The following is a 24,376-nucleotide window of genomic DNA, read 5'->3' on the forward strand; positions in this document are numbered from 1 at the left end:
ACCTCCCCCCCTTTTCTTTGTGGAGTATTTTAAAACAAATCCCATAAAAGTGATCCTTTTAGTGGTCAGATCGAGCCGCTCGCCACCTTCCAGTGGCCTCTCATCCCAGCAAAAGCCAGTCCTCCACCGTGGCCGCCCAAAGCCTGCGGGACCCGGCCTGCTCCCCGACCCGCTCGCTCAGCCCCGCCGGGGGTCTCCGACCCTCGCAGGCGCCAGCGTCGTCTGAGGCGTCCGGCGAAGCAGACTGCGGGGCCTCACCCCAGAGTTAGGATTCGGCGGGGCTGGTGCGGGACCCGAACACGCGCGTTCCTAACAAGTCCCCGGCGCTCGGCTCCGCAGGGCGGACTGGAAAACGCCCAGCGCCGCTTCAGCCTGCGTCCCTCGGCGGGGCCGGCGGGGCGTGTCCGGCCTCGCGCCGCTCAGGCGCTCGCTCCCTGGCCGCCGCTCCCCCCGCCTCATCGTTCTCCACGGCAGGCGGCGTCCCGCTGCCGCAGCCGCAGCAGAGCCGGTCCCGGCGCCGCGGACGCTGACGGGAAACGCGGGACCGGCGACCTCGCTTCCTCTCGCCTCAGCTCCGTCATCTGCGAGGGAGCGGGGCGGCGACGCCCGCCCGCCCGTCTCCCCGGCACAGGCTCACGTCACGAGCGAACAGCGCGCACACGCCCGTGCGGCCGCGCGGGGAGCGGACGGCGAGCGCCAGCGCTGCGCTTCCTGGCGTCTCTTCCTGCTCGGGAAGCCCTCGGCTGCCGGTTCCGGCTCCCGCGTCCTGGTGACCCACGGACCCGCCGTGGGCGGCGCCGCCCGCTGCTGCCCTCGGGCCGCGTCCGGGCCCGGCCACCCGCCCCGCCCCGCTCCGGCCCCGCTCCGGCCCCGCTCCGGCCCCGCTCCGGCCCGCGTCCGCCTCCAGCAGGGGCGGCGGCGGCGGGAGGAAGGGGAGGCGCCGAGGGAGGGTCCCCCGGCCGCGGGCGGCCGCATCGCGCCCGTCACCGCGTCGGCGCCGGCCGGGCCGAACCCGGAAGGGGCCGAGCCCGCGCCCGTCCCGCCCCGCACACGGGCGAGCGCGGGAGCCGCAGGCACACGGAGCGCGCCCGCCGGCGGGCCATGGCCGCGGGGGCCGCCGCAGGTGGGAGCGCGCGGTGAGGCGAGCGCGGCGCCCGCGGCGGGCGGATGGGACGCGGCTGGGCGGGCGGGCGGTGCCGGCGTCCGCGGCTGGAATGGTGCTGGCGGCGGCGGTCGGTGCCTGCGTTCTGACGCCCGAGAGGAGCCACCATGGAGACGCCGCCGCTGCCTCCCGCGTGAGTGAGCGCGGGCCGCGCCGCTGCGGATGCTGGGGCTGGGCCGGGCCGCGGGGGCCCGGGCCGGCGGGCGGGGGTGCGGGACGTGACGAGGCGCGGCGCCCGCAGTCCCGCGGCGGACGCGGTGGGAGCCCGCCGGGCCGGGCGGCGGCCGCAAACGCCGCCCACGACGTGCGGGGAGGGTCTTTCCGGCCCAGGAGGACCGCGGAGGCGGGCGGCCGTGCGGGGGCTCTGCCTCCCCGAGACCCCGGGCCGCCCACCCGTGGCCGGGCCAGGCCAGGACGCGCGGAGTTCGCGGAAAGGGAACTGGGAAGTGCCAGCCACTGCTGTCTACACGGATTGGTCTTGGCCGGCTTGTTTCCCCGAATCTCTGCCAGAATTAATGTCTGAGGAGCTTCTGCATCTCTCTAAACGGGCCGCCGCCGTTCAGGGCATGTGACCTCTCTTACCTGGCGCTGCAGACAGTTTTAATCAGAAATCGGAGCGTCTTGTGCTTCCTGGGCGCCCTGGCACACGAGTAGTGGCTCGCCCTGTAGGCACAGGTGTCTCCTCCTTTGGTAGCAAAGTGCGGTCAGGATCAGCGGCAACAGAATGACTTTCTAGAAATAGCTGAAAAATTATGTAGAAGCTATTATTGCACTGTTCAGCCCAAGGGTTTTGGGGGTTTGTTTTTAAAGCATCTTGGTAAAAGTGGACTGTAAATCCGCAGGAGTTTTGAAAATTTCAATTTTGATTCACTGCTCGTTTAGGCAGGAAAGAGAGCCCTTTGAATCTGACTTTTCAAATCGCAGACAAACCTCCTTGTGAAAAACGGTGTACGTTTTCATGAGAGCTTTTCCGTGGAGCATTATTGGTTTTTTGGTTAGATTCGGCTAGCTTCACTCCATGACAGTTGTACCGCACCAGCCTCTTGTGGTTATGTGGTAGAATTCCAGCCAGAATATGGATATTTGGCTTGAGCTGAATAATTTTTTGATGTTGCATCCTTTTAGGAGAGCTAATGGGAGTCTGGAACTACAATTTCTAAGAGTGCGTTTCAGAATTTTTAGCTTGGGTGGAACAGGTCACGGTAGATGAGAAGACTCTTGAATTGACCCTGCCTGGCTGACAGAAGTGAGGGTCCAGCCGCTTCTTGACTGCTGTGCCTTTGAGGGCTCTGTGCTCCGGTCTGGTTCTTCAGCAGGTGAGGGGCCCTCGAACCCCAGGAGACAGGATGGTGGACTGTTGAGGGCAGGGTGAGCGCAGCGTGAGCACGTGAGTGTCTGTCCAGCTCAGAAGCACCCAGAGCAGGTTATGCTGTCTGTATGTAGACAACACACGGTGCATAATATATGACACATAGATATGTTACCTGTAGTAAACCTGCCCCTATATATCAGTTCTCTGCAGCCCCTTTTTACCTTTGGAGCAGAGAGATTAAAGGAAAGAGCAAGGGATGCAGGTGAAGAGAAGGGTGTGGAAAAGCAGGCTCTGGAGGGAGGGCGGGGAGACAGAAAATAATTTAAATACAAATAACAAAAAAGGAAACAGATGTGTGCATGCCCATATTGATGAACTGAATCTAGGGCAGGTCAGCAGTCATAGTTTTGATGAGCAGCACAGTTCTCTGGTGTCGAGACTCCATCAGTAGTAGTGCTGGAACAGTGAGAGGCTGGGATGACGTGGAAAACCTGGAATGCCAGCATGGATGAAAGAGTTGTTAAAACTCCTTGCAGTCATCGGTGGCTAAAGTTCTTGAGACTTTTTCACTGTTTCTGTTCATTTAACTATAAATACAAGTAGGTTTTATGTTTGTTTGGTCTATCCCGGATTAACCCTGGCTCTAGGACTTGTAGTGTTACTTGCCTTTCTGTGGATCAGAAATGTTTTTTTTCCTTCCCTCCCCGTGGCCTGTTTGCCTGCGCCGGCATTGGCTTCCTTCCACCCTGGTTCGTGTGTGCCAGATGTGGGAGGTGCAGGCGGTGTCTTTGGGACGGCCTTCGCTGGCCTCACTGCTAGAGCTGGGCTGGGACAGGCCAGTGGAAGATACTGGAAGGACTCAGATTTTCATAAGGTTAGATGTTTAGCCTGAGCGTTAAGGCAAAGAAAGATGTTTGACTTGGACTTAAAGTGCCTGGGATGGTGTGACTGAAGCAGGGACCTGGAGTCTCTGTGTGTGAGTGTCTGTTTATTAATTCAGTCTGCAAATATTGGCATGTCTGTCTCTGCCTGGCATCATGTGTGGAGCTTTTGCTGGTGCTTCTCTTTTACCATCCAAGTTTACATGTTCTCAAATCCCGTCTTGCTCCCCCCTGGCCCAAGAGCACGTCATTTCGGAGGATGGCAGGTGTCTGCACACGATCCCGACTCCCTTCAGGATGGGCTCCTTGAAATTGGGTTTTGCGCTCTCGTGCTTTTTCTCTTGCTTTCAAGCTCTTCTCATCCTTTTTGATTCTCATATTGATTGTCACTGGACTTTATATTTCTACTTACTGTTTTTTTGCAACCTTGAGTATAGGTGGCGTTTAGATTGTGTTGCCTTTTGGAGTTTGGGTGATGGGAAGACCATGTGACATTTGCTTTCAATCAAACCTGACAGATGTGCAACTAAAAATCAGACGTAGATCAGTAAAGGAATCCCAGGTAGTAAACTGAGATGTGCAAAAGGAAACGTAAATCGATCCACCCTGACTTCAGGAATGTTGTGCAGCTGTTTGCACTACGGGTTTTCAGAATTACCCTGACGGGAGACTGAGGCATAGGACTGAGTGCATCCCTCTGACCTCACTGAACATTTTCTTGGCCCTCATGTTCTTACTATGCAGGCCTTGCGTTTTTGCTTTTCCTTCACAAAACTAAGCAAACGTGCCTCAGACACAACCTCGTCTCTTTCCAGTGGATGATTCCACGTCACTGGAGACTCTTGTCGGAGGTGGGCAGACAGCGGTTGGCCGTGTTCTGCGGGATTTGGGCAGCGGATTGGTTGCACATTTTTGGATTTCACTGGCCTGTAAAATTAAAAAGAAAAAAGTGAAGTCTAACATGGAATTGCTAAGTTTTTTGTTTGGCCAAGTAAAAGAGTTATTTATAAAACAATAATTATCAATTATTGCCACCTTTTTATGAAAGAAAAAACATTTTGATATCCTTCCTCGAATATAAGAAAGGACATAATCTCTAACTAAAGGATAGTCCTTAAATTGAGTAAATTTAATTTTATGAAAACTTACTACATTGTCCTCATTTTGTCACAGACTAGGAAAAAGTTCCTTGAAGCCTGACATTTGTGATCTTCTGGGTTAGATCACCTTTAATGTTCTTTCTGATTCTAAGATTCCATAACCGTGAATTTGTTACCCTGTTACAGGGTACCCCAGTATTCATTTGTTTGTCTTTTATAGTGTATTGGACTGCATTTTTGTTTTTGTTTAACTAGTCCTAAATGTTAATTGGCCACCTCTTGTAGATGAATCTCCCCAGTGACAGACAAAGATGTTAAGGTATTTGGGTGCACCAGTGGCCCACAGGCAAGGGTACAGGAAGACATATGGATCAATGTGTGTTGAAGGAAGTGTTCTATTCAGGGACAATTTTGAGTTGCATTTGGGAACTTGAGAAGTGGATTCTGGAAATAGGTGGCATTTATGTTGTAGTTTTAAACATTTTTGATGCTGGGAAATCACTTCTCCCTTCCCCAAAAAGTCCCAAGTCTTTCGTTTCTAATTCACATTTTGTAATGCAGACAGTAGGCATTCAATAAATATTAGTAAGTGTGCTTTTCTGAAGGTGACTGTAAGTGTACTCTTCTGTGGCTATTACAGACCTGCACTAGGAGTGTTTATGAAAACCATCGAACTTCCTCCTTACGATCAGGCAGAAGATTCTTTCAAGGTGATAGAGAGAAAGGAAAATTGCCTTTCAGTTGCTTTTCTATAGTGTTCTACCAAATTCCAAATGCATCTACCATTTATGATGAGGCAGTTTGGGTTTTTTATTTGTATTTGTTGAGTGCCAGCTATGGCCAGGTTTTGGAGCCATCTCAGAAAACAAAACGAAGTCTTTTTCATCCTGGTTGATACCGATAGTAAACAGACATGTGATGTTGGTAGCGGTAGGTACTACACATAAGACTTAGGCAGAGTAGAGGGCTGGAGACTAGTGAGGGGCAGAGTGACAGTTGGGATGGGGTCAGGGCGTCTTTGATGGGGCGATGCCTTGGCACAGTCCGGACGCGGGACTGGCCTTCCAGACAGGGAACGGCAGGCCCAGAGGATTCGTGTGTCCCCCTGCTGGGACAATGTCTGCAGCGAGTGGGTCAGTGTGTTTTCTGTGTGTCACGCACCGTGCTGCCTCACATTTTGGGCCATTGGTGTTGGCTAAAATATCCCTTTGATCAGCCCCTGTCACTGATGCTGCCTTGAAACGCAAGCCTTGCTTTCCCTGACACCACTGTGGTTTCCTCCTCCGGTTTTTAGGTTGCCAAATGTGATTTACAGACTTTATTACCCAATCTCACTTAATCCTGTCAACAACCTTATAGTGTAGGTCTGTTATTTAATACTTTTTTTCAGCTGAGGAAATAGAGGTTAAGTTACTTTCCCAAGCTTATCAAGTATTGGAAAACTGGGACGCTGATCTCTCTGTTGATCACTTTTTCTTAGTCTTACATTGTTTCTCTTCTGTCCATGTTCGTGGGCAGTGGTGGTTCTTCACAGAAGTAGGTCTTGGCCAGTTCTTGTCAATCTACGGTTAATCGCTTAAATTACAGCTCCGTCTGTATCTGAAGTCTGGGCTCCGGTTCTGTGCTTCAGCCTGGAATTTTGAGCTTCTGGCAGCATCTACTCTTAGCTCCTCCCTCACCAGCTGACTGTCCTGTATGCCATCCCCCCTTATTCAATGGGGTGACCATTCTGCTGGTCCCTGATGCCCCAGACATTTGCATAGTCTTTGGTTTCTCTCTTTTTCTTCGTTCTGCACATCTTATCCATCCCCAGGAGCTGTGGAGTCTTGGTTTCAAGTGTCCATTCTGGCCGCTGCTATTCTGAGGAATGGATTTCATCACCTGATACCTGAGCTTTTCTGTGGTCTCCTGTTGAGCTCTGTATTCTCTCCTCACCTTTCACTCCACCTGCTCTTTAACCCTCTGACATCTCAGAGTCAGGGAGACGACTTTTCCAAACCAGAGGGTCAGGCAGCATTTCGACCTTATCTTATGTAGCCAAGGTCATTAGGTGCTTTAACCTCTTAGGAGAAACTCTGCTATTCCACAAGCCAGAATTCTCCAGCCTTTCCCTACTTCCGTCCCCCTGTCCGCAGTTCACACAACTCGGAGTTGCTCCAAGGCCAGCTGGAGCCCGTCTCCTTCGCAGACTCTCTCCTGTTTGCTCAGCCCCCAGCCCACTGCTGCACCCCCACGGTGCTTGCAGCTGGGGGCCTGCAGTCCTGCACCCGTGTGGGGCCCTGGGCGGCTTGGCGGGTGCGGATGTGCCTTCCCATGGCTGGAGAAGGATCCAGGCTCGGCCTCCCTGCCCACCCTCACCCTGCACGGTGTGGGCCGTGCGCTGGCTCCCAGGCAGCACTTACGTGCTTGATTCGCCAACAGCGGGGGCCATTTTGAGTGTTGTCAATTACTTGAATTGAATGTTGCAATTGAAGATATGGAAGGTCAATAAAAAAATCACAAAACCCTATCTCCATATTGGGTTTAGCTCCTCACCTCAATGGTTTTCTTCTAGACTGTTTACACTCACGTGGTGCTGAGCTGCTTGTACAGCTCCCTGAGATGGGTAGGTGAGGTGTTGTTATCTGTCTCTTTCACGTTGCTGCACGTTAGACGTATTTGTGGAATGAAGTTTCTAAGTAAACAGTCTAACGCCCAGAGAGGCTGAGTGACCAACCGGGCAGGGCTGCAGTCCAGGCCTGCGCCTGTACCTCTCCACTGCCCTTGCCTCGCTTGCGGCCCGGCCAGCTGGGTGGCCGGGTTACCTTGCCGCCCCTCTTGCCAACCGAGTGACGGCAATACCAGGAAAGCTGGCAAAACAAAGGTCGGGAATATGCATGATGAAAGAAATGGAAGTGTTCGGAGTGGATCATCGACCTCCTTTTCCCTGTCTTAGCACCTCGAAGATATCCTGCTCTGACGGCACTTTGCTAATTATTTGTAAAATATTCTTTAAAAGATGGGTCTTGCATAAGATGTGCTTTTACCCTGGTCCCTCTCCTGGTAGTAGTCACTGTCAGGGACAAAAAGTGCCTGATTGTGCTCTGTTTGTCATGTAGGTGGGAGGGAGAGAGGGAGAGAGCAGAGTGAACTGAAGCAGAGCTTTTTACGGCTCTATTGTTCTACTATCAGAGAGCAATTATCCTCCCTCCCCGACCCGGCACCGGCTCCCCGGCTCCCGGCACTCCTCCTGCCGGGCCTCACCACGGAGAGAACGGGCTGGTGTGGAGTGCCTGCCTCCACCCTTCAGCGGCCCAAGGCTCTGAGTTTTAAGTGCTAATCCATTTCAGTGAGTTTGGGCAATTCTGGTTTTTCTAGATGTTTCCTTGCCAGCTGTGGAAAATCAGAAATATACCCTTAAACTATGTGTGTCACAGTGAAGTATTCAGTGGCATTATTATGAAGTTATACGTAAGGTGTTCTGTGACTCCATGTAAGACGGGAGGTTTTCAATTTCACAAGATGCTTCATACTCGATTCTAAGGGTCCACATACTGAAGATACAGTCTAAGTCCTTATATGGCTATAGGGCAGATGTTAACATTTTTAAAAAAAAATTTAGCAATATGATCATATGTTTGTAGATTACCGTTAGTCTTCTGGCTCTGTGCCTAATAAAAATTTACACACTAAGCCCTCGAAGAAAATTTGTAGAGCGTCTCTTTGCCTTTAGCTAATTGCAAAAACTAGAAACTGCAGCCCTAGCATAAACCAAAACATGTTTCCAGGAGAGAAAGCCCCTACTTTCACAGTCTCTAAGTAATACGACTGTTCTTTGGGCGAAGGATGTGAGAGTATTTTGTTGAAAAACCTAAAATACTAGTTATGGTTGAATCTCTATACTTCTGATATCCTGGACTTGTGTATGGGAGCAATGCTAGTAAGAGACCAGCTTCTGAGAGCAAGTTTAGCTGGGAAGACAGCAGAGAATAGAAGAAATATTATAAGGTGATGGAGGAACTTCAGAACAGTACGGCGTGGATGGTGACTGAAAACAACAGCTGCTGACGTGGACGTGGCAGAATCTGTGAGTAATGGTGGGTGACTCATTGCAAGCAGGGGAGTCTTGCAGCTCTGGAGGTGAACAGACGAGTGGGGAGCTGAGACCGTGGCCACCCTGGGGCCGAGCATTTGTGTCCTGGATGCAAAAGTGTCTGCTCCTCTGTGGAGTTTTGCAGCTGTGGCGTTCATGTGAATTGTAGCGTTGTTTCTACTAGAAAAACGCCAAGAGCATAAACAATCCGTATTTTCTAAAGTGCTTGTTCTCAATCTGGGATGAGTGTCCTGGGGTGGGAGGTAAGTGGGTGGTGGGACATATTACATCATCTTTTTTTTGGTTTTTTGAAGATCATGCGTGGCTGTTTTTCACCCCTACCCTGGGGAGGCGTCATTCAGACACACCTAGTCCTGAAAGGGCTTGGTGACTCTTCACAGGAGGAGGGGTGGTCGTGCGCAGCGTGAAACAGTGTTTGTGGTGTTCACGATCTTTCTATTCCCCTCCACTGAAAATCACTGTTCCAAAGCAAATAATAAATATCTGAAGAAATTATACCTAATTTCTACAGTGTCTCAGAATTGTTGCAGTAGGTTTAGACCTTTGCCTGATGATGAAATCTTGACTGTTAGAAGGAGACAGCCCTGTTAGAGTATTTTCTTCCTCTCTGAGGATTCGGTTATCGTCAGTAGTGTGTTCGTAGGCAGAGTTAGAAAGTCACCTCCTCTGCGAAGCAGCCTTTGGCCACAGCCGGGAGTTTGCAGAAGTCAGGCGTTGAAGGAAGGGTCTGGCATTATCTGTTACAAAACCCAGCAGCACGCTGGACTCCAGACCCTGGGAAAGCTCGTTTCGATAACAGGCTGTTGGATGATTGTGAGATTAGTTGTGGAGCGTAGAGTTGGGGAAAGACTTAAAGATGAAAGAAACTTGAAAAAGTATCTCTTTGAGGTATCTTGAAGAAGACAATTCTCAGAATGAGGAGCTCTTGTGGAAAAGCCTAGCTCTTTGCTTCAGAAAGGAAGCAGGGAGGTGTAATTCTGGACTTAAGTGATGTCACTTGAAGGGTGAACCTTTACCTCCCACTTAGCTGCCTGCTCACATCTGTTGTTTCAGACACGATGCATCATGTTCTCTTACTCATTTCTGCTTCTGAACGAGAGACCGTCGAACACAAAGCCACATAGGAAATGGGAAATTACAGAAAGGGCATTAGCGTTGAAAATAGGCCTGTGTGGTAGGGTGCTGTGCTTGGAAGTGGCTCTCAGTACAGACAACACTTAAATTCAGTGTTATTTCTTACTTATTCCTCTGAGCCGTTGAATAAACTCCTCTTTGCAGAGTTCCTGTAGCAGGTCAGGAAAAGCAGGGCTGGAACTGTCTTTAACACTAGCGTGGGCCCGGCGTGCTATACGGCAGCTGCCACAGAGTCAGCTCTCCAATGCAGGGAGTTTTAATTCCCAATTTCTTAAGCAAATATACACTCTCGACTCCTAAATAATGATATTCTTTGTAGGGCAAAGTGGCTTTCGCTTCCACCGTGAGCGCTGAAAACTTCTATGATAGTTTTGCTAATCCTCAGTATGTTTCCTCTGTTGCAACCTGTAAATTGCCATAGTAGAAGCAGACGTGGAATAAATATTACCCGGCTGCGTATGTGGGCATTCGGTGTCACGTGGTCAGAGCGTTGGCGTGGGTCACACACGTCTACACGGTTTCCCCTTTCCCCGGTTTCCTGTTGTTTTCTTATACCAGGAGTGAGAGGATCTGTCTTTCACTGTGGGTGTGTCCCCAGCCCTCTCCCTCCAGATGGGACTGTTCTTTCACTTGGCTCCAAACCTACGAGTGCTGTCCCTTTCCTAGACCTGGGGTGACTTGTCCTTCACGCGCCCCCTGCCCAGGCCGTAGGGAGTGGAGCCGCCGCCTCGTCCTTCCGCCCCAGCCCTCTGCCTCCGGCCTTGGGTCTCGGTCCTGGAACACGCCAGGCACCTACGGACCTTGGCTGGAGCCTCTTCTCCCACCCGGGTGCTTCCTCTTCTCCTAGCGTTTTGTTCGGTTTTCAGTTCTGATCAGGCCTTCCCCGAGCCCCGTTTCCTACTGCAGACTCCGCCACCGTCACCCCAGTTCTCGCTCTGCACCCCGCCCTGCCTGTCTGTGTCCGCGGGCTCCCCCTGCCGGCCGGGCGGTGTGTTGCCGTCCGCACCCCCGCGAGACTCCACCCTGAGGACAGGGGGCTTGGTTCTGTTCCCTACCTGGTCCAAGTGCCTCGCGAATGGTGCTCGGTGCATGCTTTGCGCTAAAGAGAATTTGCCAAATTAATGAACAATAATATTTAAAAAAAATGAATCATCATTTCAGAAAGGGGTCAGGAAGGGCAGAGAAGTGCAGCAGTTAGTCATGCTGTTTGCTTGTTCTTTGAGACATGTACCAGTGTGAATTTTTTAGGCTTAATTTTTTAAGCCTGATTAAAAAATAGGTGCCCTGATTTTTTTATGTAATAGCTTTATTGAGATATAATTTACAGACCATAAAAACCACGAATGGTAATTGTACAGTCCAGTGATTTTTAGTCAATTTGTGTGGTTGTGCAACCCCCTCAAGAAGTTCCCTGTGTCCATTACTTTTCAGTTAATTCTCTGCCCCCTCCTCATGGTACCCTGATTTTGTGTGTTAATTTTTTGTCCCCTAAGCCTTGAAAGAATAATTCATTTAGCAATGCTAATTGGCCTTTTGCTCTTAGAAGTTGCGCATTTCAGTACGGCTTGTGTCGCGGCTTGTGTCGTGTAGGACGTGGTGTCGAACAGCGTGAGGATCAGGTGGAGACTCAGACGGGCCACACCTGCCTGGCGCCGCCGTGTGCCAGGTGCCCGGACTGTTCCCTTCACCCGTTAAACGGGGACATGATAGTAATTGATTTGCAGAGTGGTGAGGATTAACCAGTTAGTGAAAGCAAACTGCTCAGCACTGTGGCTGCCCCTTGGTAAATACTTAATAAACTCAGCTAACGTGGTTGATCTCTTGTTGGTGAAGGTCTAAAATACATGGGTAAATAGCCTTGCAGGTCGAGAGCAAAACCAGATTCTAACTTTCCGAAGTTTGTATAAAATATAGCCCTGCTGCTGTCTTGGTTTGTTAATAATGTATGACTGTAGCAGGTTGTGAAAGCAAGTTAATTTCCAACAGAAAGGGTCCCCTCTCAGCATTTGTACTTGGAGGTATCTGTCGGACCACTTTCCCTGAATTTTCTGTATCCTGGACGGCTTTGACGCCAGGGAGATAATTACACACTTTTTTTTTTTGAAACCATAGTGATCACCAGAAAGTGTTCTGAATTGTGTTTTTTTTTTTCTTTTTTATTTCAGCATATTATGGGGGTGCAAATGTTTAGGTTACGTACATTCCCTTGTCCCACCCAAGTCAGAGCTTCAAGCTGTCCACCCCCCATCAAATTGGTTTCCACTGAATTGTGTCTCAATCTGACTCTGGGACAGCCTGTCTGTGGGACCCCTAGATGCGCGGGGGGGGGCCCTCATGTGGCTCCTGTGGCTCAGTCAGCCCCAACTACATTACCTTTAATAAGATCTTTTTCTGTTTTTTTTACTGTTCTTTTACATACAGATGCACAAAGCAGGGTCATCAGAAGCCTCTGGATTCAAAAGATGATAATGCGGAAAAACACTGCCCTGTGACGGTGAACCCTTGGCACATGAAGAAAGCTTTCAAAGTCATGAACGAGCTACGGAGGTATCGTCACCCTCACGTCCACGGCCCCTGCTCTCTCCCTTTGCGTCTGTTGTTCGCAGTGAAAGTGCGGCCCGTGTTGCTCTGTTTGGTGCAGGGAACATGAAAAGCTTTCTCTGCAAATGTTTTTAGAGGCGGAGAGCAAATAATTCATCAGGTGTGGCTGGTCTGAATCCAGACGTGCTGTAGGTGGGAAACACACTGGGTGTCTAAGGCAGTGCAGAAAATAGACATGTAAAATATTTTATTAGTAATTTTAAAAAATATTGATTACATGTGGGAATAATAATAAATGGGTATTTTGAGTTAAATAGAAGATATTGAAATTAATTTCACTTGTTTCTTTTTATCTTTTTAATAAGATTACTAGAAAATTGTGACTTGCATTATATTTCTGTTATACAGTGCTGCTCTAGGGCTTCTAACTTACTGTCAAAAACAATATGGAAAACGGCCGGGCACGGTGGCTCACGCCTGTCATCCTAGCACTCTGGGAGGCCGAGGTGGGTGGATCATTTGAGCTCAGGAGTTGGAGACCAGCTTGAGCAAGAGGAAGACCCCATCTCTATTAAAAAAATAGAAAGCAATTAGCTGGACAACTAAAAATATATAGAAAAAATTAGCTGGGCATGGTGGCGCATGTCTGTAGTCCCAGCTACTCAGGAGGCTGAGGCAGGAGGATCGCTTGAGCCCAGGAGTTTGGGGTTGCTGTGAGCGAGGCTGATGCCACGGCACTCTAGCCCAAGCAACAGAGTGAGACTCTGTCTCAAAAGAGTGGTGGTGGTGGTGGCGGTGGTGGTGGTGGCGGTGGTGGCAGTTCTGGGGAGTGAGTGACCTGCCCGTTGCTAAGGCAATTCTCAAGTGTGTTGGGAGCCACTGCAGTGAAAAGAGTAACCGTAAAAGTTGACTGAATCGCTTCTCAGCTTTTTGGCCAAGGTCATGTGTAGGATCTGCTCTTACCAGTTTCGTGTCTGATACTTCCAAACAGAGGACGACACATTAAATGGATCTGGAGCTGGGGATGGAATAGGCGCTTGCTCCGTCCCCGCCACGCACCCACGTGGTGTTGCAGGACTTCAGGAACGGTGCCCCCCCCCCATCAAACAAAAAAAGTTGATTGAAAAATGAATGGCTTTTTTTTTTTTTTGTTAATTAAAAGGCTAATGAATGTATTAACAGTCTTGGTTTTATTTTCTTAGCACTGTTATGAAGGATTTGCTTTTTCCCAGCCTTCCGTTTGGGAAAGTACTTTCTACCTGCAATGCTGAAAGCTTGGCTGGGAAGGGCTCAAACTTTCCTTGATCTCTCTGCGCCAGGTATTCTTAAAAGTCTGCCCTTTAGGTCCATCATAGGCCCATCATCTGTTTGTTTCTTCTTTAATTAAATTGGCGATTTGGTAAATATCTGTCAGCTGCTGGAGATGCAAGGGTGAATGGAACCAGGAGTGGCTGCCCTCTCGGGCCGGGCTGGCTGCAGGAAGCGGGCTTTCACAGAGAACCCCAAACGATTTGCAGTAGCAGCAGGTGCTGCAAAGGAGGCAGCCTGGGCTGGGACGGTGGGTGACAGTGGTCTGGAGAGAAGCAGAGGTGAGGAGAGGGATCAGGTCATCTGTGGTGCGTCTGAGCTGCCACTGTTGCCTGAAGTCGCAGTTTGCCGCTTGGGCGGCAAGTGAATTAGACGGTGAACTCTAGGGAATCCGCCTCTCCCTGCATAGCTTCGGATCACTGTTTTTAGGGCTTCTAGGAAATAACAAAGGGTGTGTTTTTAATTGCTCTAATATATATATTTTTCTGCAGAACATCGTCAGGTTCTTTTGTTTGCATGTTGTACTGACGGAGAATATAAGACATTCCTGGAAGGAAAGAGTTGGGAAGAGCCCTCAGGTGGAGCAGACTTGTTTATTTCGGAAAGTTGAAGAAACATTTTGAAGCCAAAAGTCTCAGTTTAAATGGTGATATTCTGTAGTGTTTTTTAAGCATTTGTGATTGATATCTTTTTAAGTGGTGTTTATTGAGCCTGGGTAGGATCCTTAAACATTCCGAGGAGTGGGGAGCAGTAAGTTAATTTTCTGAACCAACCTCCCTTTCCTCATCCCTCCTCTGGGTGCTGAGCACCCACGGCCGTGGGGCGCCGCGCGGGGTTGGCGCTCACTGGCCCTCAGGTCGGAGAATCAGGTCTTACTCTGGCTGTTTTAGGTTATTGAAGAGTGTCTACTCATGGTTTATTTCACCAAGTTTTCCACAAAACCTTTAATGAGGAAGTTTCCTTTGTACATGTTGTCATATCCAGGTTTTCACCTGTGCGTCCAGAAACTGAGCTCTGCCTTAGTTTCCCCTCTGAAATCCCTGACCCTCCTCACCTCTCCCACCACCTTCTCTCTGTCCCTGACATCTTCTCTCACTGTATTTCTAACTATTCTTGTCTTCTCCTTCTCCCGGCTGCAGCCAGGTGTTCCCACGAGTGCCCACATCCGGGGACTTCCCCTCCCTGAGGGCTCCGTCGCGTCCTTGCCCAGGGTCTCTGCTTTGTCACCTTTCACGCTGACTCTGCCCTCTTGCTTCTGTCTGGAAAGAATGACAGATCGTCTGTTCTGGGACCCTTTACTAGTTTAAACCAGTTCTAAGCCACTGACTGAAATAGGTTTTCCTGTGACTGTCCACGTTGCCTGTGGCCGATTGTTGCTTTGCGTGTGACAGTCCCAGCAGGTGTGGATCTGTGGGGCGCTGAGTGGCCCTTCAGGACACACTGAGGGGCGAGTCTCAGGAACCCCAGCGTGGCCTTTTCCTGTGGTTCCTGCTGCAGAAGTTCAGAGTGCTCCCGCTGTGGTGGTTTTAAGGAGAAAAGGAAGACAATGGGGACCCCTCATGTGATCCTGTTGCTCTTTGAGGTTGTTGCATTTCAGCCAGGATGTGTCTGCCTGGTCTGTTAGGTGACATTGCCAGTTACAGGCAGTTTGGTGAAGTAGGACTGATTTAAATGAGCATTCTGGAAGCCTGAGGGCTCCTTCCCCACTCCACCCTTCCTGGGTGCCCAGTGGCCAACGCTCAGTCACGTGGCTGCTCACAGCCAGTTTTAGTTTCTTCGGCCTCTGACGTCCTCCCTCCTGTCTGTGTCTGTTGCTCCTGTTTCTTTGTCCCTGTACCCGGTGCTGTCCTCGGGGACCGACCCTGGACACAGTCCTCGGCCCAGCTTGTGTGTGCCTAGGGCCCTGGCTCGCAGCTCCTCTGCCAGCCGGGCACTGCACTGCCATCAGCTGTCCCCAGGCCGGCGAGCGCCCCGCACTTCCCAGCTCCTGGGGAGACGGGTGGGCATGATGTCCCCACCGCCCACTGCCGGCCCAGAGTGAATTCTCGTTTCCTGTGTTTGCGGATTGTTTTTGCTGCCTCCGAGCCTGGTGGCACATTTACTTCTAAGAAGATATCTACTATATATTTTAAGATCATTGATAAGTTTCTCTAGTCTTTGGAATTCATTCATTTATATTAGAAAATCAAAGGTTGTGTCGTAATGTTCAGGAATGTTTCATTTATTTTCAAAGCAGTGTTTTCCCTAAGAAGGACCAATTTCATGGTGCTGTTTCACTTAGGGTACAGAGGGCCGCTCCCTTTTCTGTGCCATTTGGGTTTCACATGAGGCCTGACTCCGGTTCTTTCTCTCTCTAGATTAGAGCTTGGCAGCCGCTCCCCTCCGAAGCTTTTCCGTGGGGTCAGGCTTGGCCTCTCCTGTGTGTTCCCAGCCCCCCGTACTCGCCCGTCTTAATATCGATGGTTCATTTTATAACCACCTGTGTCTCGTCTCCCTGCTCGACTGAGCCACGTTGTCCTGTTTCTGGTGTGAGCCGGCCTGGTGCCGGTACCCAGCGCACGCCCCCTGGATTCTCAGGAATGGATGAACACGTGCAAAATTTGCCACGTAACAACCTTATTTATTAATACTCCATTATTTTAAGGCCTTTTTTCCCTACAGTTCATTCCCTCATTAGATTTCAGTTAATAGGAACGTAAATTCAGACATTCAATATGTAAGACTTTGGATATATGCTGCTAAAACAAGTTTCTTATTTTTATTGCCGGACTTTTCATTCGTAGCTCTCTCCTTCTCACCCATAAGTCGTTCACCTTCTTGTAAGCGTGCGCATTGGAAAGAGGGAAGGGCCGGGTTTAACACGTGCACTGACCAGCGTGTGTACACGCGTCACACTGTACACTCGGTGGCACACTCAGGAGGGAGGCCGGGCAGATCTCTCTCATCTTTGAATTGTTTTAAAATATGTTATAGTTAGAGACAAAAAGACAAAACATTGAACACTAAAGCTGTGTCCTTGACTTGTGATGTGTCCTTTAGATTCCCTGTGACCTGACCCAGGGTATGGCTGCAGGGTATTTCGGCAGTGTTTTCCCCTTACTAGTTACCACACCAACAGGTAAGCCAGTCAGGCTGAACTAACTATGTCAGTGACAGCCACAGGTATTAGCTAGAAGGTCTGGATGAATGACTCATTGTAATTGAAGCTGAATGCAGTGACTTAGGTGATTTTGCGATGTTCAAGTGTAATCCCACTTAAGTTCCGTCTTGAAACTAGGAAGGATTAATGTCAAAGGGAAAACAGGCATAAAGATGCACTTGACTCTTGCTGAGTTGTGTCCAGATCCACTGGGCACAGCAGAAAAGCCTGGAAGGCCGCGTGGTAGAGGGACGGGCGCGCTCTGCCAAGCCTGCCCACCCTCCCCTCCCCATGACCCTCCCTGCTCTCCGTGGCCCCCAGTTCCCTGCTGGACTTTGCTGCTTCCCTCAGGTCTGTGAACAACAGCACGGACCTTCTCTCTGTGTTGGATCCTCTTGTTCCTTCTCCTCCAACTAACGCTCACTTGGTTTCAGAGCCCGGCTTGCCGCCAGCAGCCTTTTCTGATCCCGCTCTGATTTGAATGCCCCTCCAGGGCGTCTGCTGTGCTGCTTTGCACTTTGCCCTGTGATGTGCTGTGGCCGGCCTTTCTGCGCCTCGTCCAGGGGCAGACGTGGGCTTGCAGCGCTTTGTTGGACGAGCGAATGCACTTCATTTGATTTTTAGAGAGTGTTCTGTATCGGTAGTGCTAAAACTCACTGAAACGGGGTCCTTTATCAGCTATATACAGAACTTGAAAAGTAGTTTCTAGTGTATAGTATGTCAGAAATAAGTCATTGTTATTTATAATTTATCTGTTTTATTCACGCTTTAACAAATCTTAAAGCCACACAGCTTGAGGTGGGTTCTGTGTGGTGGCCGGGAGGCCCTGGAGTCGGACCCTGGATTTGCCTGCTGGCATTGGCGCGGGTTGGGGGAATGTAAGCAGGCTGTTCACCTTTAACCTTGGTTTCCCCGGCGATACCTACCTCATGCCACTGCGGTGGGGACGCAACGAGATATCCCCGAGGGCAGGGCTCTTGCGTAGCAGCAGCACCTTCCTGGAAAGACCACTTGCTTTCCCAGCCGGGCGGTGTGTGAGTCCGTGTAGTGCTCAGGATCGCAGAGGGTTCCTCCGTCTCAGAGCAGGCGGGTGGACTTTGTCGGTGCCCCACGCGGAGCTGGAGGAATTGCAGATTGCTGACTCCTGGGGTCAAGCGATCCTCCTGCCTCAGCCTCCGGGGTAGCTGGGACTACAGGCGCCACCATGCCCGGCTATTTTTAGTTGTCCAGATCATTTCTTTCTATTTTTAGTAGAGATGGGGTCTCGCTCTTGCTCAGGCTGGTCTGGAACTCCTGAGCTCAAGCGATCCTCCCGCCTCGGCCTCCCAGAGTGCTAGGATGACAGGCGTCCCTTTTAGCCATTCATGACGGGGCTGCCGGCAAGGCAGGTTTTAGGCTTTGGAGCCCCTCTTGCTTGTTCTGGAATAGGCGTCAGCAAATGCTTTTGCTAAACAGCTGTTCTGTGACGTTTCCCGCAGTCACCCAGAGAGGGTGGTCTGGCGCCACGGATGGCGTGTTAGAAATGAGTGAATGATACTGGATGTTTCAAAATTGGAGGTATAATTATGGTGGCCGAATAATGGTTTGTTTTACGTTAACAAAACGCTTTTTAATTTTAGATGTGGTAATATTTTCTGGCCTTGAGGGATGAGATGTTTTGCATTAGTGAAATGTTCTGATGAAGTTAAGCTTCACATGCTCACGTGCCTTTTAAGCAGTAGGTGCAACTGAGTCTGACTTTACTACTGCTTGATGACCCACGGTCATTTTAAGTATCTTTTTTATTTTGGGGGGGGAGGGAGTTGACTCAGTTTAGTTTTCTCCATGTGTTTTTTCTTTGTCTCTGCTGACACTATTTCAGACGGCCTCTCCTTTCACCGCCCGCTGGTGGATTGCTGCCAGCGGCTTCCTCGAGGCTGCGAAGTCAGTGATCAGGTTGGGGAAGTTCTGTGTTAAGCAGAGGGGGATTCTGAGTGAGGGCGCGTCACGGCTGTTTTCCGTGCGCTTCACCTGTAGGGATCCTGCCCTAAAGGGTGGCCGTCCTTTGAGTTCGTCTCAACTTCGGAGATGTGGGCTTTACTGTCACATTTTTGCGTAGGATGTTTCATGCCTTTATTATGGGAATTATTTACACGTTTTTCTCTCTGCTTCGTGAACAGTCAGAACTTGCTGTGCGACGTCACGATTGTGGCGGAGGACGTGGAGATCTCTGCGCACAGAGTGGTGCTGGCCGCCTGCAGCCCGTACTTCCACGCCATGTTCACAGGTGCGAGACGCCTCAGCGACCGGCATTTAAATGTACAGAGCTGAGCTCTTCTTTCCACGTTTTGTTTGTGATTAACATTTTACTCTGAAATGAACGATTAGAATGGAAGAAAATACTCTTCATTCCAGATTCCTCCTGGTCTCTGTTTTTCCTGGGGGGGTCAGGTGTACATACCTGTGCTCACGGTTTCACGCCCAGCTTTCCTCCTCGCGTTTGGATTTCTGTATGTTTGATCCTGCCGTTTATATCAGCTTTTTGGCATCATCTGTTTCGGCAAAAGAAAAAAACTTTCACTATTTGACATTTTTTCCAAATGATTTTCACATTTGCTTCATTCAGTGTTTACACTGAACAAAAAGATGTTTATTTAATGCCCTTTATTTGAAAATATAAGAAGATAGAGTGGTTCATCCATAAGCTTAGATGGTACTTTGGAAACTGTGAAAATATGTAGGGAATGATCTTAGTGCTTCTGGAAAAGAAGTAATTTACACCTGTCACACTTGAAGCCCGTAACTACATTCTTTTTTTTTTATTTAAATATTTAATACTGTTAGAAGAAATAAAGTTAATGTCTGTTTCTCAGTGAGTTTATAATCTTAGGGTATTGGTACTCCAAACAGAAAATAAAAGTACAAATGCAGTTATACCAAAAAGCAAAAATAGAAAGCTATTCGTGCTTTAGAAACTATTAAGTATTTCCTGCACTGGCATTTTGCCTGATCCTTGGAGGTCACAGGAAGCGCGTGAGCCTCCTCCTGCCCCGGTGGCTCCTCGAGTGGCTGGGAGACGAGAGCTGCTCCCTTCAAGTAAGGGATAGCGCGGGTGCGGTGTGCCAGGCGGCGAGGGCGGAGGTGGGCAGTGCTGAGGGAAGGGCCGCGACGCTTCCCGACACCTGGCGGGCGCGGGATTTACTCAGAGGCGGTGCAGAGGCCGCGTGCAGAGGGGACCGAGTGGAAACTTCCTGTGTCTTGGGAGCAGAGGGGTCCCCGGAGCCCCTCGCTGTTCAGCCGTCTGCAGTCCTGCTGTGCCTGAGCAGAGTTCGGTCGCCGGGGCTGAGGGAGAGCGGCAGGCGGCTGCGAGCCCAGCGGGGCCGTGGTTTGGGGGCTGCCTGCAGCCCAGGGTGCTCTGCGGAGTCGACACCAGCGACGTGAGGCCAGTCAGCGCTTCAGTCTCCTGGTTTACATCTTCCTCGTTTCCCCTGGACACTCCTAGAGAGTCTCTAGGCTTGTGAGAGAAGGGCTCACTCTGGATGCGCTGGCCTGCTGTGGGGATTCCTTCGTGCAGCGCTGGCCTCCAGGTGGGCTTCCCTCAGGTCACAGCGCTCTAGCCAGGGCCGCGGGAAACTCGCTCGGTCAGTCTGTGCCTCGGTTTCCCCAGGGGGAACATGGGGATGATAGTGTTACCCTACTTCCTAGGGTTTTGCAGAGATTAAATGACATCATATATGTGAATTTCTTTTCTTTTTAGAGACAGAGTCTTGTTCTGTCACCTGGGCTGGAGTGCAATGGTGCGATCGTGGCTCACTGTAACCTCCAACTCCAGGGCTCCAGTGACCCTCCCACCTCAGCCTCCCGAGTAGCTGGGACTATAGGTGCACAACACCACACCTGGCTAAGGTTTAAATTTTTTTGTAGAAGCGGGATGTCACTATGTTGCCCAGGCTGGTCTCCAACTCCTGGCCTCAAGTGATCCTCCTGCCTTGGCCTCCCAAAGTGCTGGAATTACAGGCGTATGTTGCTATGTTGCCCAGGCTGGTCTCCAACTCCTGGCCTCAAGTGATCCTCCTGCCTTGGCCTCCCAAAGTGCTGGAATTACAGGCATGAGCCACTGGACCTGGTAGAGTTTTTTGCTGCTGTTGTTTTTTTTAATAAATGTTTTATTTTCTACAGAGTAACAAAAATATAGTACTTAACTTAGACCTATAAGATCAAGGTTAGTTTCCTTTTCCCTTGAATAGCTTTGGAGGTTGGCCGGGCACAGTGGCTCATGCCTGTAATCCTAGCACTCTGGGAGGCCAAGGCGGGAGGATTGCTTGAGCTCAGGAGTTCGAGACCAGCCTGAGCAGGAGCAAGACCCCATCTCTAAAAAAATAGAAAAATCAGCTGGGTGTTATGCTGTGCGCCTGTGGTCCCAGCTACTTGGGAGGCTGAGGCAGGAGGATTGCTTGAGTCCAGGAGTTGGAGGCCTCAATGAGCTGTGATGACGCCACTCTACCCAGGGTGACAGAGCAAGACCCTGTCAAAAAAAAAAAAAAAAAAAAAAGGCTTTGGAGACTCGGAGTGCCCCAGACTCCTCCTAGACATCCAGAGGATGGTGCTAGATGGGGTCGGGAAGACGTCGCTTTTCTGTTGCTTTATAGTCTAAACTGCAGTTCAGTTTCCCTCCCCTCTTGTCTGCTGGTTCCTTGTTCCTCGTGTCTGAGCTGACGTGCAGTCTGCGACTGCGTGAGCTGTGCCTGGTGAGGGAATGAGGTCCCGAGCACGTTCTGGTTCCGAGTGTTCCGGTGCGTCTCAGCGGGTGGCGGGAGCTGCCTGCGGCGCACGGGTTTCTGCCCGAGAACACGCTTTCGGTGCCTGGTAAGGGTTAGGGTTGCCGTGAGCCGAGGCAGATGCAAAGTAGGAACATGGTGTTAATTTCCAGCACATACGAAGTGTGGATTGAGTACCTAGATTGTGTGTTCTACAACTTTATTGAGGCGTATTTTACGTGTCATAAAATTTACCCATTTCAAGTCTACAATTCACTATTTTTTACTAAATTTGCCGAGTGGTATTGCTCTCGCCATAAATCAATTCTAGAACGTCTTTCTTCCCACCTACTGTTTTGAGGCTCATCCGCGTCACAGGAGTTTCGGGGCAAAGTTGGTTCCCGTTCACTGCTGAGCGTGTCCCGCTGTGTGGATGGGCCTAGTCTGCTGCCGGTTCACCGGCGCTGGGCGTCTGTGTTGGTTCGGATTCTGGCTATTATTTATAGTGCTGCCGTGAACATTCACGTGTAATGCTTTGCGTAAGACATAATTTTCATTTCTCTCGGGAGTGCAGTTGCTGGGCCACGTGGTAAATTTATATTCAACTTCTTAAAAAGCTGCTGAGCTGTTTTCCAAAGCGACGGCACCGTCTTACATTCCTACCGGTAACGTGCGAAGGTTCCCACGCTCTGCCTCCGTGCCAGCACGTGTCACCGTCCACTTTGTGTTTGACTGTTGCAGCCATTCCAGTGGGCGTGAAACGGCATCTCTTTGGAGTTTTAGTTTGCATTTACCCCCTGACTAATGAGGTTGCACATCTTCCCGTGTGTTTATTATTTAGGTCAAACCTTTAGGATTCTCGAGGAGTGAATGCTATTTGCCCTTCTGGCAATCTTGGACTCCCCGATGTGGTTGGCAAGTTGGCAGAGATTTGGTCTCAATAACTTAGGGTGTGTGTATTGATCTAAACATTTGCCAGAGTGGGAGCCTGTTATTTTTTTTATTTGTTTTTCAAGGTCCGAAGCCCCTGTTAAGCTTTTTTGTAAAAATTATAGTAAAGCCAACAAGTAGACCCCGGGATGGTTTCATTCCGTGAAACACCGTGAGTATCTATGTCTTCTTGCTCAGGGACAGGGTGTTGCCCTCTTGTTTTCCCGTGACTGACTTGTTTGGAACTGGAGAATATGCAGATGTTCTTTCTTGGCTCCTGTTTTTAATCTCCCATAAACTATTTTAATGTGCTAAACAATAACAAATTAGACCCATAGAATTTTTTAATGAACTAGATCTTAGGGTTTGTCTTCTCTAACCTCTTTACTTCTCATTTGTCCACATCAGAATGGAAACATGGAGTCCCCAGTGTGAGCTGGGCGTCGGGAGTTTTGGTTAAAGTCCTTCAGGATGGAAATGTTTCTAGCCATATATATGTTCTTAAGCTTTTACAATTTGGAGGACTTCATTTTTTTTCTCAAAAGAAGGTAGAGATGATGCCGTATTTGCTAGTGAAAGTGGTTAGCTCAGCCTGGAATGAATGGCGGATGTTCCATAGATGGTTTTTGACGGAAATCCTTCACACTAGAATAGCCGTGTTCAAGACTAATTTAAGTGTTACTAATTATGTTAAGTAAAAATGCTACATTTTAAATTGATACTTTTACTTTTTGTTGTTTTACTTTCAGTTAGTCATTCATCCGTCCAACCAGTTTTTACTGGGTATCTGCTGTATGCCAGGTGTTGTGGGATACAGGGAGAAGACAGACTTCATCTCTGTTGTCAGGGAGTTCTAGAACCCAGGTGCAGAGCCCTAGGTAAAGAGCTGATTATGACACTGCATTTGCTTGAGGAAGTACGGCGAGAGCCCAACCCAGCCTCGGGCTGCCTGGAAGGTTCCGTGGAAACTTGAGGAGTGTGTGCAGATGGCCTGGGAATGGAGGGGTTGAGGAGACAGAGGACAGAGCTCAGCAAAGGCATCAAGGCAAGAAACTGCTTCCTGTGTGCGTTTACAACTACAGATAGTTGCCTATTAATGTATTTTAAGTTTAGAAGTGGGGACTGGATGTGGAAGGGGTTTGTGTGCTTGGACAGGGGCAGCTGAAGGATTTTGAACTCTGCAGTCTGATGTGTGGAGTGAGAGGTGGAGGTGGGAAGAGTGAGGAGGTCGGTGTGTGTCTGTTTAGCGAGGCTGTGGAAACGTACGTGTGGTGTAGGATAAGCCGTGTACATGTGGTGTAGGATAAGCCGTGTACAGTGTCATTGGGTGGTTCTCTACACTGCTTTACCAAACACAAAGCTCAGAGAGCATAGTGTTTAAAGATTGTTCCATAAACACGGCAAAGGGCGACAACTAAGGGCATATGTAACAACTGGAGTTAGATATAATAGCTCTTATAATTCTTTTAAGCATGTACTTGGCCTCATAATAGTTATTAGAATTTTTAAACGATTACTGCAATCGGGGCCTAACTTTTTGTTTCTGTTACTGTTTTTGTAAATTAACAGGAAAAAATGAAGATTAAAATATTTAAAAGCAGTGAATAATTGGGATGTAATTCATTGGAAGCAGATACAGTTTTCTGGGGAGGGAACTGTTAATCTTAAAAATGACACATACAGGGTATGAAGTAGCAAAGTGCGTGTTATAGCAATACCTGAAAAATGATAGTATCGAAAGCTGCTTGGCAGAGGAGTAATTATTTCTCATGCACTTGTGTGAGTTGACATCAGGTGTGGTTTTGTCTGAGCTAAGTCATGCCTGAGTCTGAGTCCCGGGTGTGGCTTGGTACTCACGTGGACCTGGACTTTGGACACCACAGGGGCCCTTGATGACTTAGATGTGACCTTTGTCCGAAGTCCAAATGGGAATTGCCAGCCTGTCTTAACTTTTGGCACAAAAGAGCCTTCAGATTCCACAAACTCCAACTGTGCCCCAAGATAGGGTAGAGGAAGGTGTGGATGAAGACTTAATTTTGC

At 49.6% G+C, this 24,376-nt stretch overlaps 1 protein-coding gene and 1 non-coding gene across 8 annotated transcripts in view; both read left to right on the forward strand.

The window, feature by feature from the left end:
* Positions 1-979: 979 nt before the first annotated feature.
* Positions 980-24,376, forward strand: part of KLHL2 (kelch like family member 2) — a 69,018-nt gene continuing 45,621 nt past the window's right edge. For 2 of the 7 annotated variants that reach the window (XM_069493717.1, XM_069493722.1), the window contains exons 1-3: positions 980-1,295; positions 12,104-12,229; positions 18,830-18,936. In XM_069493717.1, the coding sequence (XP_069349818.1) occupies positions 1,270-1,295; positions 12,104-12,229; positions 18,830-18,936 (259 nt within the window). In that variant the 5' untranslated portion in view covers positions 980-1,269. Of the gene's footprint in view, positions 1,296-3,285; positions 3,451-12,103; positions 12,230-18,829; positions 18,937-24,376 lie in introns of those variants that run through there. The other 5 variants (XM_069493724.1, XM_069493718.1, XM_069493723.1 and 2 more) reach the window with 5 other exon arrangements.
* Positions 13,138-13,322, forward strand: LOC138399273 (U2 spliceosomal RNA). The gene has a single exon (XR_011236156.1). It is a non-coding gene; the product is annotated as a U2 spliceosomal RNA (small nuclear RNA).

This window comes from Eulemur rufifrons, chromosome 18 (genome assembly GCF_041146395.1).
Source record: "Eulemur rufifrons isolate Redbay chromosome 18, OSU_ERuf_1, whole genome shotgun sequence".
Classification (NCBI taxonomy): domain Eukaryota; kingdom Metazoa; phylum Chordata; class Mammalia; order Primates; family Lemuridae; genus Eulemur; species Eulemur rufifrons.